Source organism: Haliotis rufescens, unplaced genomic scaffold (assembly GCF_023055435.1).
Source record: "Haliotis rufescens isolate VD_foot unplaced genomic scaffold, xgHalRufe1.0.p SCAF_1, whole genome shotgun sequence".
NCBI lineage: Eukaryota > Metazoa > Mollusca > Gastropoda > Lepetellida > Haliotidae > Haliotis > Haliotis rufescens.
In genome coordinates, this window is record NW_025963779.1 from 63,737,503 (window position 1) to 63,756,156 (window position 18,654).

Here is an 18,654-nt window from a genome sequence, read left to right on the forward strand (position 1 = left end):
AGACAGTAAATATAAAATAGGTTGTGTTTTGTTTGCTATATATCAGGAATAACCGTACAATTGACATTAGTGGGGCTTAGTATTTATTCCTAATCACACGATACGATTTTGTGTCGAGTGATACTTATCGAGATAAAAAGAGTGTATTTACTCATGCAATTGAACAACGTTTGGCCATGGTTCATAACTATCTGATACTTCAAACACCTTACAGCGACACGTGGGTAAACCGCTGTCAGCTGAAAAGATCATATCACAGGGGCAGTCTATATATATTCGTCATCTGAAAAATTGTGAGTGAAATTGCGAGTTAATCAAAGTTAGTGTAAATAAAAGAACGACAATATGAAGCAGTGTCTTTAATCGTGGTTGATCTTCTAGGGTAGGTCCGGGGTAAATGTGATCCAGACAATGGCTTCAAAAATATTTTTTTTAGTTATTCTAATTCATACTTGCTGTCGCTTTGTTTAAATGTTTCGGATTCATGTAATTTCCATTGCCAATATTCTATAAACACGTGCACGTTTGGACTACACAAAGGTTACAATTTAATAAAGTTCTTTATATATTAAGATACATTTTAGATGTATTTGTATGGGTGGTGGTTTGGGTGGTGTGATGAGGAGTTGGGTCATGTAACACATCTGTCAGTGGTGATATTTCCTTCTTGTGAACAGCTGATTCATTAAAACCTGGGGGCACGGGTGGCCCAGTCGTCTAAGGCGCCGCGTTTCGTTGTGCAGAGTTGCGTCCCTTGGGCACGCCAGAAACCTATGATTGTGGGTTCGAATCCCGGTTCGCCCCGATTATGTTTCTAGGTTTGTCAGCACCATACCCGTGCTCGTTGGTTTCACCGAAGTGGGAAACGTCTGAGACCTGCATCACTTCGTGCTTACCTCCCACATTAAGCTGACACTCCGCGATATAACAGGAATACTGTTAAAAGCGGCGTTAAACCCAACTCACTCATTCATTCATCAGAACCTATATCAATACAATTCCTGATTCACTCTGGAGAGAGTTTGCCTCATGTTTATCAGGTTCTTGCAATCTTAAAATAGTTCATTTTTTCACAGGCGTGCCAGTGTTTGTTTGGTATTGCATGAATAATTAAAGGATTTGTTTTCAAGATAATCCTTCTCTTTTGGTCTATGATATCAGTAATTCAACTAAAGACTTTGCTTCATAAACGGTAAACGTGATCTTCAACTTAATACATTGTGTACCAACATTTCTTGATACTGCTTACTCCCTATGCTTTGTTGGTCCAAGTTTGTCTGCCTCCTAGAAATGAAACCATATCATCTACAGGTTGTAATTACGATTTACAATTGTAGATTGGATTACTATTATGTCACTTAATTCGTAGAATATTTCCTTGTTATTTCCTAACTTTGTTTGGGTACCACTTCTGTTCCATGTGAACCTCAGTTGGCCAAAAGCTTGAACGGTTTCACTTTTCCTATTTTTGGTCTGTGCCATCGAGTTGATAAAAAAACGCCAGCCTCCTTTTACACCAAACTAGCTTTTCAATTTAATCTCGATCTCGATCCGTTTGCCTCGCTTAAAGTATACTTTGTGTACATGCTTTGAATTCTAAAGCTGAAATGATGTTGGATTTATTTTTGACATCATGGCAACGAGACACCTCGAATGCAAATTATAAGAATGTTCTGTTTCCCTTGACAGTTGAGCCTGAACTGACAATACTTGTTGGTAGCTGGAATCCAGGTCAAATATTTCAGCTCAAGTTATCTTCATCAACTGCCACACAGGTAGCTGTAAGCAACCGCCCTGTCGCCATTGACTACGATCCTGTGGAGAACAAAATGTACTGGACGGATGTCCTTCTCAAGCAGATCAGTGCGACTGATCTCACCAAAGGCACTACTCAGCTCATCCTGTCTTTGAATGACAGTAAGTTCTGTCCATTAATATTTGTCAGTCACCTGGAGGAGACCTATTCATATAATCTTCACCGCTATCTTACCTACTACGCCTATTGGAATCGGTTTCGGCGGATAATTCGAGACTGGTTATTCTCTGGCGTTAATGTTTTGTATTTACTTGAAATGAGTCAATGCTTCTGCTGTTGGTCTGGTCCCCTAGTTTCTATATAAGCCCAATGGTGTTTATCAAGTATGGTGAGACGTTAAAACTGACCCCCACAACATACTCCCTGGTCTCCTCACTGCCTCTGTGTTGCAAGGCGAACATATTTTTAAAACTTGTTTCTATGCTCAGAAGCAGCAGACTGTGACCGCTTGTTCAGACCGGACGTAATTTAATTTCCGTTTTTTTTTAGTTTCAACATTTGTAAATGCTCCACCGTGTAACTGGATTTACTGGTCCATCGATAACTGTGATTGTCTGGTTTGTTTATGGCAGCCGTCACATGGCAGGAGTATTGCTGTGCTTATTAAGTAATTTGTTGGGGAAGATTTCAGAATCTCTTGTTAGCATAGAACAATGACCCTGATAATTATATAATATTATATATACATGTATATATGCAGTTCCTGACGGCATTTCTGTCGATTCATCTTCGAGAAAAATATTTACACGGACACTGGAAATGATGTAATTGCTGTCATGGACATGAATGGAAGCCACCATGACATCATCGTTACACAGGAACTCGACGAACCCAGGGACATCGTTCTTCATGAGGCAAACAGGTTGGTCACATTATTCTCTCCTTGCAAGGCGTCTAGAAAAGTGGACACAGTTCAGTTAATACTAACAATTAAATACATATTTTCAGGACGATGTGCTGGACAGACTGGGCAACAGCTCCATACATAGCCACAGCAGATTATGACGGAAGAAACATCAGAAAGATAGTCACCACCGGTCAGGGATGGCCAAATGGGCTTACACTTGACAGGAACAGTTAGTGTTAATTAACTATATAAATTAACATAATATCTATATCTTCAAGTAGTATTATATGTATCAGGTATGTTGTTAATTTTGTAGACCGCCTCCTCGATGTAGTGTATAGAGCGTCCGCCCGGAGAGCAGAATGTAGTGTGTTCGATCCCCGACCCCGTCGTACCAAAAGACGTTAAAAGATAAATACTTTTGTTATCCTGCCTGACGCTCGGCATTAAGGGCGAAACAGGGACTGGTCGGAGTCTGAACATGGTATTCATGTTAAAACTACGGCATGTTGTGTCAGTGGCTAGCACTATAAAACCAGCATGACATTTCACACGAAGTGAAGGTCAATTCTTATTAATGTTATCTACACGGATCTATTTGTTTAGTGTGATATTTGTATACAATTGCAGATTCACGAGATATTTATTCATAATATGTCCGAAAAAATATCCTGTTTTGTTTAGTCACAAAAAGATTTTAACGTTATCATCCTTAGTAAGCTGTTTTGTTAAATACTCCCTTACAAGACTAGGAAATCTAAAACATTGACAATTTTGGTGAAACTCACGAGAACGGGTACGGTGCTGACAAACAAATTATCGGGGCATTTAAAGTTGAAATTGAGGGCGTGTCGAAAAGGTGTTGAAATCAATCCATTGAGTTCACTTCAGAGTTCATGGTTTGTCGTTTGCGTTCATTCGTTTTGTTCACTATAGGATGGTATTCCACCACGGATATGAAGTAACAAACATACCATGACCACAATTTGAAAGTATACACGTGCACATGAACACCGATTCTGTATTTATTTAGGTGAAGGATTTACTGTGAGTTTCCAAAGGACTGTCTAAAATTCCTTACGTGTTCAGATTATTTCTAGAATTCAGCCTTGTGAAAATCGTGTTTAAATGCCGCTTTTACCATAAGGTGGTCATGACGGGTCTCGTGTCCAATAGAATAGCCGAATATCGAGTCAATATCTCATGAAGAACTATGCCATTTTGTACTCATATCGTTCTTGCTTTTTTCGTTTATAACTGAAATCCCTTACACAGAAGCATAACATTCAGTGACATTTCTTCCGCATGCAAGTGATGTTAGTGACACAGTACTTTTTATATAGGTACAGATTACACAAAACTGGAAATACCATAGAAGTTTAAAAACACATGGTGTTTGCGGGATGTACCCGTATGCATTTTACGAAATGTTGTTTTGTTTTATTCCTTGCACTTCACGTACAAATAGAAAAGTACGTATCTGCCTCACTTAATGTCTGAATGTTTCTGTCTCAAAACATGGGAATGATATTGTTTCATGTAAGCACGCTGTTAATAGGTTGCTGATTATTTTCATTCAACCATTGTGTAAGGTCTCCACGTTTCTCTTTCAATGTTAGATGGAATTCTGTACTGGTGTGACGCCAAGACACACAAGGTGGAGACCGTCACTGTGGAGGGAACACAGAGAAGGGAGCTACTGAGTGAACCTGGGGCTCACCACTTCGGCATCTCTTTCCATGATGGGACACTCTACTTCGCCGACTGGAAGAGATTGTAGGGAAAGATCGGTTGTATCTTGATATTTCAGTCACATTTGAATAGGTTTACTGTCGTCAGTTAAACGTTAAGGTTATGAGAAACCATGAGACTTTCTTGGAAGATCAGTTGTTGTTTTTTAAACAATAAATATGTGCATCGATATCTATTAGAACTATTTTTTTAAGTACAAAAAAGAGTTAGATCAACTGTATCATTTATCCTGGTGATTTCGCAAAGAGCAATACTCCACATACCCGCTGCAGGAGGTACTCTTGGCGTCATAGCAAAGACTTTCTTGACACAGCTTGCTGGAATCCATGTCTTTTCTAACAGAAATTCCTCAGGTGATATTGACTTTCTTCAACTGAATGTTTGTTGATGCGATTAAATTGAATTGTAAATTCAAAGCAATCTTATGAAAACACAAATGTCCAATTACATGACCTTATTCATAATTGCTTCATTATGAAGAGAGGGGCGGTCGGGGAGCCTAGTGGTTAAAGCGTTCGCTCGTCACGCCGAAGACCCGGGTTCGATTCCCGACATTGGTACAATGTGTGAAGCCCATTTCTGGCGTCGCCCGTCGTGATATTGCTGGAATATTGCTAAAAGCGGCGTAAAACCCCACTTACTCACTCACTCACTCATCATGCAGCGATGTTGCAAAGTGAAAGAATTGAAACTATTATGCATGGCTGGTTGGAGAGTGAATCAATTGATACAGCTATGCTAATGTTTAATCTACGATTAGATTTTGCAAAATAGCATAATAATAAAGTGTTCAAACTATGAATTACGAATATGGATCACTGCAACCCGACCTTTAAATTTATGATATTTTAGGTTTATACCAAGTGAATATATTTCTTAAAGCAGTAGTAAGATATCCCATGCTCTTCCATGCCGTGATATTGCTGGAATATTGCTAAAAGCTGCGTAAGGAGTTGTATGACAAACAAACTTGAGTGTCAACCTCAAGTCCTCAGTTGCATGTGTGTATTCCATGTTCTCACTTGGAAGGTGGGAGCGGTGGGGTAGCCTGGTGGTTAAATCGTTGGTCCGTCACGTCTAAGGCCCGGGTTCGTTTCCCCAAATGGCATGGGTACAATTTGTGAAATCCATTTTCCGTTGTCCCCCGCCGTGATATTGCTGGAATATTGCTAAAAGCTGCGTAAAACCACACTTATTTGGAAGGTTTATGAACCTGAGTTTACTCCTCAAATCCTCTGTTGAAGGTGTGTTTTCCAAGTCCCAGTTGCAACTGAGTCCAGATCCATGACTTGAATGAAATGTTTGAGACCCGATAGTACGAATGTGGTAAGGGAATCTTATAATGTTAGGTGATTTACATTATATCCAAACACACCTGTGTTTAGACGGTATATCGGCCACACAAAGTACAGCACACTGCAGTGTGGTAGTCCCTCGTTTATTCAGGAATCGTCTGGCATTCTGTAGTGTATGTTACAAGAACGGGAAAAATCCCGACTGGCTGTAAGTTGGCTGTGTTTAGATGTAACAAGTCCTGAAAACACAAACAAATGTCAATGTCGGAGGCCTAGTTTATCCAGGAGTCGTCTGGTATGCCCTAGTATATGATAATAGAAGGGAGAAATCCCGACAGGCGGTAAATGACCTGTGTTTAGATGGCATTCAGACAATGAAACAGTCAAATGACAATATCGGAGCCCTGGTCTATTCAGGAGTCGTCTGATGCGCCCTAGTATATGTTAAGAGAACGGGAATACCTCCGACTTTTCCTGAATGGGCAGTTTTTTTGTGTATTTAGTCTTAAAAAAAGACAAATGACAGTGTCGGAGGCCAAGCTTATTCAGGGGTCGTTTGTTATGCCCTATTATATGATAGAAGAATGGAAATAATCCCGAATGGCTCAAATTCCACCGTGTTCAGATGTATTTAGTCCTGAACAGTCAAATTTCATTGTCGGAAGCATAGTTTATTGAGGAGTCGTCTGGTATGCCCTAGTATATGATAATAGAATGGGGAAAATCCCGATAGGCGGTAAATGAGCTGTGTTTAGATGGCATTAAGACAACGAAACAAAGTCAGTGTGGGAGCCCTGCTTTATTTATATGTTGTCTCATACACGTAGTATATGATAAGAAAACGAGAATGATGACGACGATAAGTCGTCTGGTATGCTCTAATATGTCATAAAAAAATGGTATTCAGGCCACAAAACACTGCTGACATTGTGTACTCTGAGTCCTCAGTTGCCAGTGTGTACTCTGAGTCCTCAGTTGCCAGTGTGTACTCTGAGTCCTCAGTTGCCAGTGTGTACTCTGAGTCCTCAGTTGCCAGTGTGTACTCTGAGTCCTCAGTTGCCAGTGTGTACTCTGAGTCCTCAGTTGCCAGTGTGTACTCTGAGTCCTCAGTTGCCAGTGTGTACTCTGAGTCCTCAGTTGCCAGCGTGTACTCTGAGTCCTCAGTTGCCAGTGTGTACTCTGAGTCCTCAGTTGCCAGTGTGTACTCTGAGTCCTCAGTTGCCAGTGTGTACTCTGAGTCCTGATAAATGCATTGCCCAGCTATTCCTTTTTAGAAATACGAAAAAATATTGTAGAAATTGCTTTAAGATAGTTAAGTCCCCATTTGGCATGGTTTTGTCTCAGGTCCTCAGGTGGCAGTTCTTACATGTATGTGTGTGTGTGTGTGTGTGGGGGGGGGGGGGGGGGGGGGGGCAACCGCACTCCCCACCCCCTATTATTTAGCGAGGCGAGTCTGATGAATGTAGACACTGGGGAAGTAGCTCGTTCATATCCCTTATTGAAATGGCGTAAGATGTCTATTCCATGAAACACATTGAACGAAGTAACATCCCAGCTTGAGTTTCTCCTGAAACTCCATACGCGTTATGTTCAAATCGCCAGTAGCAATGTCTCTCAAATGATCCATTTTCTGGAAGCTTTAGCTCCACGTTTGCTTGTTATGTAACTATCAAGAATATAAAGATTAATCTTCTTGTGCTTCCAAATCCAGTCCCAGTCAAACGACATATGACTTTCATCGAAACGGTGACACCGACAAAATTGTACAGTTTAATCCTCCCGCGTGACGTTTCACGTGGGAGCGCATTTCAGATTCTGAAATGACAACTGACGAAAGGCCCAAGATTTAACTGACAACTGGCTTGTAACATCGGAGCACCAAGACCCTCTTAAATGAGGTGAGGTGAAATGGGGTGTAACGTCGCATTCAAGATTATTGCACTTATGTAGCGACGTTCACTCATGTGCGTGTGTGGCTGCTTGCACTAGTTGGGACTAAAACCGGTTTTATAATAGTTCCCACTGAGATACCATGCCGCAATTTACCCTTCTCAGACAATGAGTCGACTCCGCAAAAAGGACGATCTTTTGACGTCTGTTGGTACAATGCGGTCGGGGACCCAACCACCGATCTTCCGCTCTCCTGGTAGACACTTTATCCATTAGACAACGGAGGCGGTCCCCGGGCAGGCGCTCTAGCCACTAGACCGCGGAGGCATCTGGGCAGATGTTCCATCCACTACACCACGGAGGCGGTCTCCTGGCAAATGCTCTATATACCTGACCACGGAGGCGGTCTCCGGGCAGATGTTATATATACCAGACAACGGAGGCGGTCTCCGGGCAGATGTTCTATATACCTGACCACGGAGGCAGTCTCCGGGCAGATGTTCTATATACCAGACAGCGGAGGCGGTCTCCGGGCGAATGTTCTATATACCAGACAACGGAGGAGGTCTCCGGGCAGATGTTCTATATACCAGACAACGGAGGTGGTCTCCGGGCAGATGTGCTATATACCTGACCACGGAGGCGGTCTCCGGGCAGATGTTTTATATCCCAGACCATGGGGGCGGTCTCCGGGCAGATGCTCCATCCACTACACCACGGAGGTGGTCTCCGGGCAGATGCTCTATCAAAAACAAAATAGAGGCGGTATCCGGCGTGATGTTCCATCCACTAGACTACGGAGGCGATCTTGAAAAATGTCCACTCACTCCGTTTGTCCATGTTTTTCTTTCGTTTTGGATTGCCTTTAGTTATTTCTTATTTGTAATGAGCATGCTCATAATGATTATTGGAACAAAGTTGCTCTATGAAAACAACAGAAAGAAGCCAACTGTCCATGACGGTGTTCAAATATACAGTGCTGATGGGTTTAATTAGATATGACAGCTGGAGTGTTCTTTTGTTTATCAATTCATTAGGATGAGGTATCCTTGATCTCTGTTGACTGAGGGCTTGAACTGCTTCTGCTAGTTGTCGTTTGGTGAAGTCATGGAGATTGTTTGACAGGACTTGCACATGGTACATTCATGATCATCATCATCATGGCATCATGGGGATGATGATAAACAGCAAACAAGCAACAAACAAAAATCCCAGAGCATGGTTACTTGCCAAAGACCACAACAGGTATTTCATACAAATAAAAAATAAAAGAAAGAAATAAAACTTAAAAACCCAGCTCACACTACTACGTTTAGCGTAATAATTAACATAACCTTCCCTGTCGAAACTTAGATGACAGAAGAAATTATTCAGGTGATAAGAAGAAGTAAACTAATATAGAAAATAGATTGCAAACTTTAGCAAGATTCACTCATTTCATGTTATAACTTAATATGCGACCAAGGCTATAGTATATCAAGAGTTATGTCCCTTGCACTTTACTCGTCATGTTAACATTCAACTCCCATTCCAATGATATTGTCCGTATACACAAAGCGCGTCGTGTATCACAGTGAGTTTCACCTTTAAAAATCGTTGTATATATAGGGTTTTTCAAAACAGACTCGGAAAGCATATGTTGAAGGTTATTCTTCCCCGCCCTTAAGGCGGGGAAGTATACGGGAAACGTTAATTTTGTGGCATGTATGTCGACATGTTGGTTTATTTGAAATTTCAAGCCACGCATTTACGGAAACAAAACATACAAATCATGTGCGTGGAATGTTGATGCTATTCTTTTCCAGCAATAAGAGATACTTCAAAATCGTCTTTATGTAGTTAATTGATGCATCTGACCGTTTCTGGTCATTAGCTGACATTATTAAACCATTCATGTGTATTTCGATGTCCTTTTTTCCTCAAGGACTAATTTTCTGATTTTCACGATGTATACAAAAGAAGAACTGTGCTCCGGAGATCGTAAATAACAGCATAATAAAAATTATGTTCTGAATATGCTTATTCATGAACAACGACGACATCTCAATTTAAATGTAATTCTACATTCTACATACAACACTTTTGATTGTTTGGATGCTCATGTTCACTAGAAATATTTGGAATAGTTATATTCCGTATTTTGAATTAACCCCGGCCCCCGTGTTTTTTTTTTAAATCAGTGCACCGCACATAGCCACATGTGAAATGTTTGGTAGCAAAGTCAAAGCAAAATCCGAGTGGTGTGTCGGTGAATTTGCATCAAGGCTGTAGTATTTTTCAACCGTATAATGGAATTCAATGTACAGCCGTAGCTCTGGTCACTCATATATTTTGTGTCCCATGGCTCAAATGCATTTGCGTTTGTACCGTGTTCCACTGACCTCGATAATCTGTTGGATGAAGGCACAGCTCTCAACAGTCACATAGTTAACACCGAAGGCTATGAGGGGTATTTATAGGTCATAATCAGTTCCCAGCAGCGATATTGTCTACATAACAGATCAGTTTTATGGCTCCGTCACAGGTGCTCCAAATATTGAAGCAGGGAAAACAAATTTCATAGAATCATTTCAACAAGCAATATTGATATCCCCGTCACTTTTGGTAACTTTTAATGTTGTCTCCATTGCAACTTTTACGGATTTTGATTCGTATGCATTATTTGACTCTCATCAGCGGAATAGTTTGGGTCAGATTGATCCGAATGGACAAGCGGTTTTACTTCTGTTTAGTAGTATGGATGAATTGTTATGTTACATCTTAACAGTATATCAGGCGACTATGCTTGTCGTAAGAGGCGACAAACGGGATCGGATGGTCAGGCTTTGGTTGATGCATGGCATCGAACGCAATTGCGTGGATCGATGCTCATGATATAAGCTCTGGATTGTCTGGTCCAGATTCGATTATTTACAGAACGCCGTCATATAGCTGGGATATTGCTGAGTGTTGCGTCAATCAATCATCTTCATATGAACTCAAACCAGTCATTGTTACAAGTAAACCACATTCCACAAGAGTTACTGACACTGGATAAAAAACAGTACATTGAAAAAAACCAAGTAACTCAACATGATCAGAATAACTATTCTTTGAAAGAAAGAAATACAAAAAAGAAACTGACCAAAAAACGTAAAACAGGAGACGAGGAATTTCCGTTATTGATTAGTCCCGGTATTGAAATGTTCTCCAACTACGTGATACTATTTTGAGTATGTGCATCTGTGGTTGTGACGAAAAGACCTTATCTAGTATGACCTTTTTGCCATATGGAGCCCTTAGTATTTTCATTTACATTATTATAACCGAATGCCAAGTGTAAAAAGAATGTGATCTATTATTTGAGTATGTGCATCTGCCAATGTTGTTGGCAGTTTTGATACTATTTCCACATGTTTACATTTGTGCCAGAAATTGCTTCCATTTCCTTCGATCTACTTTTTCAAAAAAGACCCAGGTTAGAATAGGTCTTTAGCAACCTATGCATGCCGTAAGAGGCAACGAACAGGGTTGGGTAGTCAGGCTCGCCGATTTGGTCGATGCATAACATCATATTCCAATTGCGTAGTTCGATGCTCTTGGTGTCAATCACCGGATGATCTGGTCCAGACTGGATTATTTACAGACCGCCGTCATATGGCTGGAATACTGCTGAGTGCGGCGTTAAACAAGAACTATTTCTAAATAGACCTACCCTATGCAAATGTATCAACTGTATTGCCCAATACTCAAAATAAACAATATTTTTTTCCACAACAGCGTTGTGTTATTTGTGGTTAATATAATTATGCTCCATCATGCCTTTCAGTAACATCATAATTATGCGTTTGTGAGGCATCACATATGGCGGGGAACTTTGATGCTCTGCATCAATGTTTTCTTGTAATAGTACACTTACAGATGAAGCAAAGCCACGAAGCCTGCAATGAGACCTAGCGTCAAGGCAGCATTACCACCGAACAGGTCCATGGAGAATCTGGCTGACAAGCAGTCTGGGTGACAGTGACTTGTAGGATTGTCGTTTGAGGCAATAGGTGTGCACTATGTTCAGCCTATATGTGTGGTCCAGACTCGATTATTTTACAGACCGCCGTCATATAGCTGGAATATTGTTGAGTGCGGCGTTAAACAACAACAACAAAAAAGATGTGTCAGGTTCGCATGTAGCAGTACATACATCAATATCTTAATACCAGATCCTGGTGTACACAAAAACCTGGTTGGATGAATCATGAAAATACGTCAGGCAATTGTACAATGTTTCCTCTAGATTCAGGTCAACAGGATACACGAAGCACACACATGAAAAAAATGTCCCACCTTCCCTACACTTGATGTAATTGATGGTCTTCCGGTATTTTTGTACTTTAAGGAGACAGGTTAGGAGCGTGTTTTCATGCCAATAATCTACAACCAGGATCCCCGCGCTTCTTGCATATACATATATGAGATGGTCATCCTCTATTAACTCGTGTTCTGTATCCACATTCTATTTTGAATAAATACCCTGAACGATTCAAATATCACGCGGCTAAAAATAGTTGTTAAATCAAATTTATCTTATTAGCGAAAGAAATTCTAGGTGCGATGGAGGCGGTGTCGTCACTTTCGGAACAATGCTATGGTGGCGTATTTATCATAATAGTATGCACATCTAATACACTGATACTCGCAGATGACGCTTGCCTTGAAAAAACGTAAAGGCATATTCAAAAGCAAACTTATTTTCGAAGCAAAATTGAAAAAATAATCAATACAAACACCTACTCTGGAAGCTAAAAATGCATACCTCGTATGAACGCCGTCTGTGAGGACCTCCGAAGTCCACAAATGTCCATGGATTATTAAAGGTTTTTCTGTATAGTGGCTGGATGGCCAGCACGTGTTTCACCTATCATCATATACTATATGATACATATAGACACAAATCATTACAAAATACATGAACAAATTAAATAAATTTCTAATTTGACATAACAATGCGGCCATTGCTTAATTTTAGCGGTTTTACATCTGTTTAGTAGTATGGTAGTATAGTACACTTACAGATAAAGCAAAGCCACGAAGCCTGCAATGAGACCTAGCGTCCAGGCAGCATTACCACCGAACAGGTCCATGGAGAATCTGGCTGACAAGCAGTCTGGGTGACAGTGACTTGTAGGATTGTCCTTTGAGGCAATAGGTGTGCACTATGGGCGACGTTCCCTCACACGAAGGTTGTCTCGGGGTAGACGCTTGTAGCGCGAGAAGAGGGATACGACCAGACCTGGGATAAACACCATAGATAATTATATGCGTCGCATGCAACTACGTATTTAACCAACAAACAGTTAATAAGAACAAAATCCCTTGCACTTTTTGCGTTTTTTACTTAACTCCGCTTTGCAAAGTGCGCCAATGACAGTGCTACTGACTCGATGTCCGCCATTGTAGCTAAATAGCAGCGTATAAAAAACGGTAACGGTGAACTTAAACAGGTCGCTAATTAGTAAGTGCAAATTCGTATGTAATTGAAGTATTGCTTATAATGTGTAATAACTACATGAAGAAATGATACAGTAGAAATTCATGAAAAAACATTTCCTTTGAATCACCCACAACCCTATTCCTTTTTAAAAAAGAATGTTTTAAAGGAAAAACTGCCATAAGTTATACTCTATAATGCAAAATATCCTTCCTTGTCAGCATGAAAATAACTTGGTAACGCATTGAACCATTCCTGGTAGCTTATTGACATACAAGTTGAAGCTTTCATAACCATTTTGACACCATACATGACATCTGAATCATAAAAATTAATTCTGATATTTAGAAAGGCTACAAAATTACCAACATAAGGCAAATAACGTGTATTTAAAAAAAACATTACTAACAGACAATTGAACTTGTTAACCTAAGCTCTGTCAACATTAAGATAACAGGTGTACAGTAAAAATATGGAATTAAATATTTTTAAAGCGTATTTAAACTAGGATCTCGAAGAACATTTATTTTTCTAAAGTCAATATAAGCAGCAAAATTTGTAAAAACCTACCCGTATTCCGGAAACTACTGGGTGTTTATGAGCAGAGATCGGACGTCATAGTGGAGAGTAGACTTGCAGCAATCACTGTTTCTGTATAGTGTTTGGTAGCTTACTGGTGTTCGCCAGGTACCGTTCGCAATGGCATCACCCAGCACCGATGAAAACGTTGGATTTTCGCTCATTGACCTTACACATATTCGTCCATATAAATATGAGCCCCGTGATCAAAACAGTCTTGACAGCAGCGAGGAAAGCGAAGTAGATCAACACGTAATTAGACGAGAGAACAAAATCTGGTATTAAACATTTACCGGACTTGTCTTAATAAAATGAGTCTTTCTCGAATAAAACAAGTTCGTGAGACAGTTATTCTTATGTAAAATGTGCCAGGTGTAGGTTGACACTTTCCATTGTCAAAACATTGTTCATTGTCTTGTCTTTATGTCAAACATGTAGCATAGGGCTTCAGCTAAATGTGTTTCGTATTAATTGTATTGTCTAGTGATGGTTGGTTCAGTTAAAACTGTCGTTTAAATAGTTGTAATGATGTGTACTTCATTGATAAATAGAAATATATTCGTGGCAGGCATTAAGCTTATAAGATACACTTTACTTGTCTTCTCCAAAAACATCCATCATTATAACATGGACTACCCTATACTAGATATACAAACAGAGAATGAAATAAACATCGACAAGTTTAACAACAAATAAATTAAATAGAACTGACAATATTACTCTCAAAATTATCTTTCACATTATAATTTTTCCAAATATGCACACTTGTCTAACCTGAAACAGCTTTTTGTCATACAATAACTAATTCTAGATTTAGGCACAGAATTTGAAGAATCATCCCGTGGTTGATCCAGATGCGGAATCCGAGGATTAAACACACCCACTAAAAAAAAGTAAAAACTACCCCCTCCCCATCGACTGAGGGTAAAAACAATTCGTTTAAAAAAGCCTGGATCCGCCTCAGATCATTAATGATAGCTAATAAACAAATATCCAATCAAACTGACACACAACACTTTTTTCACATTGACATTTATCGGATATTCAAAACCAAGTCAAATACATGTACATGCTTTGTTTTACAAATAATTAAATCAATGGCGTATGCGTCTTTATATGTATCGGAAATCCTATTTTGTTATTAAAAAGATGTATATCATGTACGTGGTTGTGAGTACCAACCTGTTTTATATACATTTTTAAATGAGAATTCAATTAATTTCAGGTCTTACTGATACTGTTCAGGCAGAAAATTCTCAACTTCAAGTCTTGTTTACCAAAGACGTCCTAAAAATCGTTCATCTCGCATGTTTTGAATAAAATAAGAGAAACCTTTCCTGAACACATGCAAGGATTCCAAGTATGCAAGACCATGGACTGAATATGTGAATGTATCTTAGGAAAAACTGTCCTAAATGTATTGCCTTAGCATGTAATCTGACGCATTTGCGTGTTCCTTTGAAATTGTTGTACGATGGTAGTCAGTCATGGATTATGTTAAACGATGAATGCAAAAGTTATTTTCGTAACCAAGTTTTTTTCATATTGCCTGGATCTCACTCAAAGACAGATGCCCCTGGGCATGCCCAGTCGGTTTTCATTTCTTTTCTCCACGCTGACATCTGTATCGAGAGATCATATATCGTTATATGGTCTCCGCTGTATCCAAACGTCCCTCCTCGCTCAATTGGCCTTTTCGCTTGGAAATTTAAAGAAACGACACTTGTTAATTTCGTTTGATGAACTGGTACACCCCCAAGCCTGGGTATTCACAGGACCATTACAACTGGCCCTAATTACAACACTCACTAACACTTTTATTATAACAACAACAACAACGCCATCTACCACACAACAAGCTAATAATCAACAGCCATGACAACCACAACACATACCACTACAGCTATTACTACAACAAATAGTTGATGTCTAGAACTATGAGAACTACAGCTACAACTACTAATACCACTGTTGTATATAGAGAGTCAACTTGTCACTTCAGTATGGCTTCACACAACAGCACGATAAAGGACAGCCAGTATTCATTATATTGAGAATGTTTCTGGTCATATTCATATGTAACCGCAAAGGACATAAACGTGGCGACATTTCGATCTCACACAAGTATCCGCACGCACAAATACAGACGTACAGGAAGGTCTTTGAATTGTTTGGTGTTGTCACAGCAGAACATGTTAACAGTGAGAGTTTGAAACAAATAATCAACAGATTGAAATTCAATAGTCAAGGTTTCATTTTTATCAACTATTTTACATCTTTTGCATGGTATTAGCATGTGTAAAGTTGTAAACATCCAACATTTCAAAGAGTTAAAATTGACAAGAACTTCGATATGCACATCCTTGTCAACGCAAATAATGTGGTGTCATCATCGGGCGTGGGACACGAATTGACTGAGAGACAAATCAAAAACATTCAGTTGCTGGACAAAGCAACAGTAAGAGTTATCCCTCTTCTCAACTTGATCAAGGTGGTCGTCTGATCCGGACAGTTGATGGCCAAGTGGCTGAAGTTTCTAAGAGAAGATTTGTAAGGTAAATGGTTATACCTTTACTTTTTGCAATTTTTCTGTGGTTTCCGTCCAGGCAATCGATCACTCATGATCAATTATTACAGTTGTGGAGGGGCGAAGCTTTTTTAAACTATGTAGTTTCATATTCAAAGTACATGTGTCTCACAGGTTAAACTGTGAATGACAATCATCAGCAAACAAACACTCTCAAGATTCCATTCATTCTTGAAAGCATTACATTTATGCCACTTTTGGTCACGGGAACATGAGTAATAACATAGTAAAACATCTCTTAAAATTAGCAATATTCAACCATTGCATTCAGATTCTACTTACTGGTTTGAAATGTGATTTACTATCATAATCCTAGAAACAGTCTTAGCTATCTATCGACTGTAGATTTTAAAGGGGTTATCACACTGTTGATTGAGGAGAGATGAGAAATATTATGGTAAAACATCTCTTAAAATTAGCAATATTCACCCCTTAAGCTTGCATTCAGATTCTGCTCACTTGTTTGAAATGTGATTTATTATCGTAAGCCAAAAAGAAATCTTAACATTCTATCAACTGTAGATTTTAAAGGGGTTATCACACTTCTGGTTGAGGATAGATTAGAAATATTATGGTAAAACATCTCTTAAAATTAGCAATATTCACCCCTTGCATTCAGATTCTGCACACTGGTTTGAAATGTGATTTATTATCGTAAGCCAAGAAGAAATCTTAACATTCTATCAACTGTAGATTTTAAAGGGGTTTTCTCACTTCTGGTTGAGGGGCCATGAGAAATAATACGGGGACACATCTCTTATAATTAGCAATATTCACCCATTGCATTCAGATCCAGTTAAAAATCGGTTCACTGGTTTGAAATGTGATTTACTATCATGATGATAAACAACAAACAAGCAACAAATAAAACAAACAAATACTCCAGAGCAGGGTTACTTGCCAAAGACCACAACGGGTATCATCCCCTTTAGCTTTCTCTTATTTCTAACGAGAATGTGCATACTAATTATTGGAACAGAAGCTTGTTTGTGGAGCAGAGCAAATCCCGAAAACTAATTATATATCTGGGTGACCATGAGGCCCAGTGATACTGTGTTGATAACATGCAGTAGTCACTGAAAAAACATTTCCATGCCCCTACACCTGAAAAATATCTTGAAATTTAACTGTCTTAAATTGTGCATAATAATACATAATTGCAAATACGCGACATAGAATATAATATAGTTTTGCCCTGAACAATTATAGTCAAAGCACGAGGATATGCAGGTAGGGCAAAAGGTATTACTTTTCTAAGATGCCGAATCGTGTGTGTTATTTGAGATTAGTTTAAAATCCAATCTATAATAAGCGGCGCCGTAAAACTGACGGACTTGTACATCTAATTGCCCGCACCCACAGGTAAGTGGAAAAAAAGACGTTTTCGTGTATATAATTTGTTTAATTTAACCACGTAACGTCAGTATACTGTCTGATTTATTATCACAAGTCAAATGTCCGTGCGTGTGCGCCAACGCATATAATCTAGATTTTCAATTAATAATTGGTGTTTCGGTATTTACAATAAAATGATAACAAGCATACAGACGGTGAAATTATGATTACGAATATACGAGATAATAATGATGAGCGAAATAACATTATTTATATCAAATCAAAACCAAATAAATGTTAAAATGGGCTAGATATTGTATGGATGACAACTTCTTTATATTTTCATGAAGCGACGATTCGGTATAGATCTTTATGCCGTTGTCAAGCAAGCGTTGAGTAAGAATATACAGTGTTGATGGGATTAATATGGAACGGGTTTTGTTGCTCCTATTTACAGATATAACACTACTGTGCCCCTTGACAATGAATTTAATGCAGTTTACGATAGCCTTAAAGACTCATATGCAACATGCAGTTTTGCTCGAAATAGACACCAGGTATTATTGAAAACAATTACTAACCTTTTCTTGAGACTGTGGACGGTAGGCTTGAAAAAAAATCTGTCTGATTCCAAGTTTGTCACAGAGTGAATTCACCATGCCCTTTAACTCCCCAGCCTGATCAGTTTGGAGAATTGTGGGAGCACCTCACTGCTGATCTTAATATACTGAACTCAGTATCTCGTGTGACCGGGCAGCGATCACGGTTCTGCATTTCCTCGGTACTGACTTGATAAGTGTACGAATTCTGTCCTGCGGAATTCTACGCCATTCTGCTTGTAACGTGTTGGCCAGTTGTGGGAGTATCTGCGGCGTGTTCTGACGTTGACGTACACGTCGATCGAGTTCATCCCTGAGTTGTTCGATCGGGTTGAGATCTGGAAATCTCGACGGTCAGGGCAAAACGTTGATGTCGGCATTATGAAGGTAGTCCATCGTGTCACGAGTTGTGTGCGGTGGAGCGTTGTCCTGTTGAAACACCTTTCTCTGGCGGTCAATGATTGAAAGATAAGTGTGAAAACAATGCCGT

At 39.4% G+C, this 18,654-nt stretch overlaps 2 protein-coding genes across 2 annotated transcripts in view; both read left to right on the forward strand.

Moving 5' to 3' along the window:
- The first annotated feature begins 1,697 nt into the window (after nucleotides 1–1,697).
- Nucleotides 1,698–18,654, forward strand: part of LOC124142445 (multiple epidermal growth factor-like domains protein 10) — an 81,875-nt gene continuing 64,918 nt past the window's right edge. The window contains exon 1 of the mRNA XM_048399447.1: nucleotides 1,698–1,917. Within this exon, the coding sequence (XP_048255404.1) occupies nucleotides 1,830–1,917 (88 nt within the window). The 5' untranslated portion in view covers nucleotides 1,698–1,829. The remainder of the gene's footprint in view (nucleotides 1,918–18,654) is intronic.
- Nucleotides 1,864–4,827, forward strand: LOC124142419 (low-density lipoprotein receptor-related protein 5-like). The gene is made up of 5 exons (XM_046510881.2): nucleotides 1,864–1,918; nucleotides 2,512–2,678; nucleotides 2,765–2,892; nucleotides 4,283–4,439; nucleotides 4,662–4,827. The coding sequence occupies exons 2-5, from the start codon at nucleotides 2,593–2,595 to the stop codon at nucleotides 4,801–4,803; spliced, it is 513 nt and encodes a 170-aa protein (XP_046366837.2). The 5' UTR covers nucleotides 1,864–1,918; nucleotides 2,512–2,592; the 3' UTR covers nucleotides 4,804–4,827.

Excerpts from the sequence above, each read along its gene's own strand:
- LOC124142419 (XM_046510881.2), top strand. The coding sequence starts at position 2,593 with ATGGACATGAATGGAAGCCACCATGACATCATCGTTACACAGGAACTC. Across the intron at positions 2,679-2,764 it reads GTTCTTCATGAGGCAAACAG|GACGATGTGCTGGACAGACT; the intron begins GTTGGTCACATT and ends ACATATTTTCAG. Across the intron at positions 4,440-4,661 it reads TTCGCCGACTGGAAGAGATT|AGCAATACTCCACATACCCG; the intron begins GTAGGGAAAGAT and ends GATTTCGCAAAG.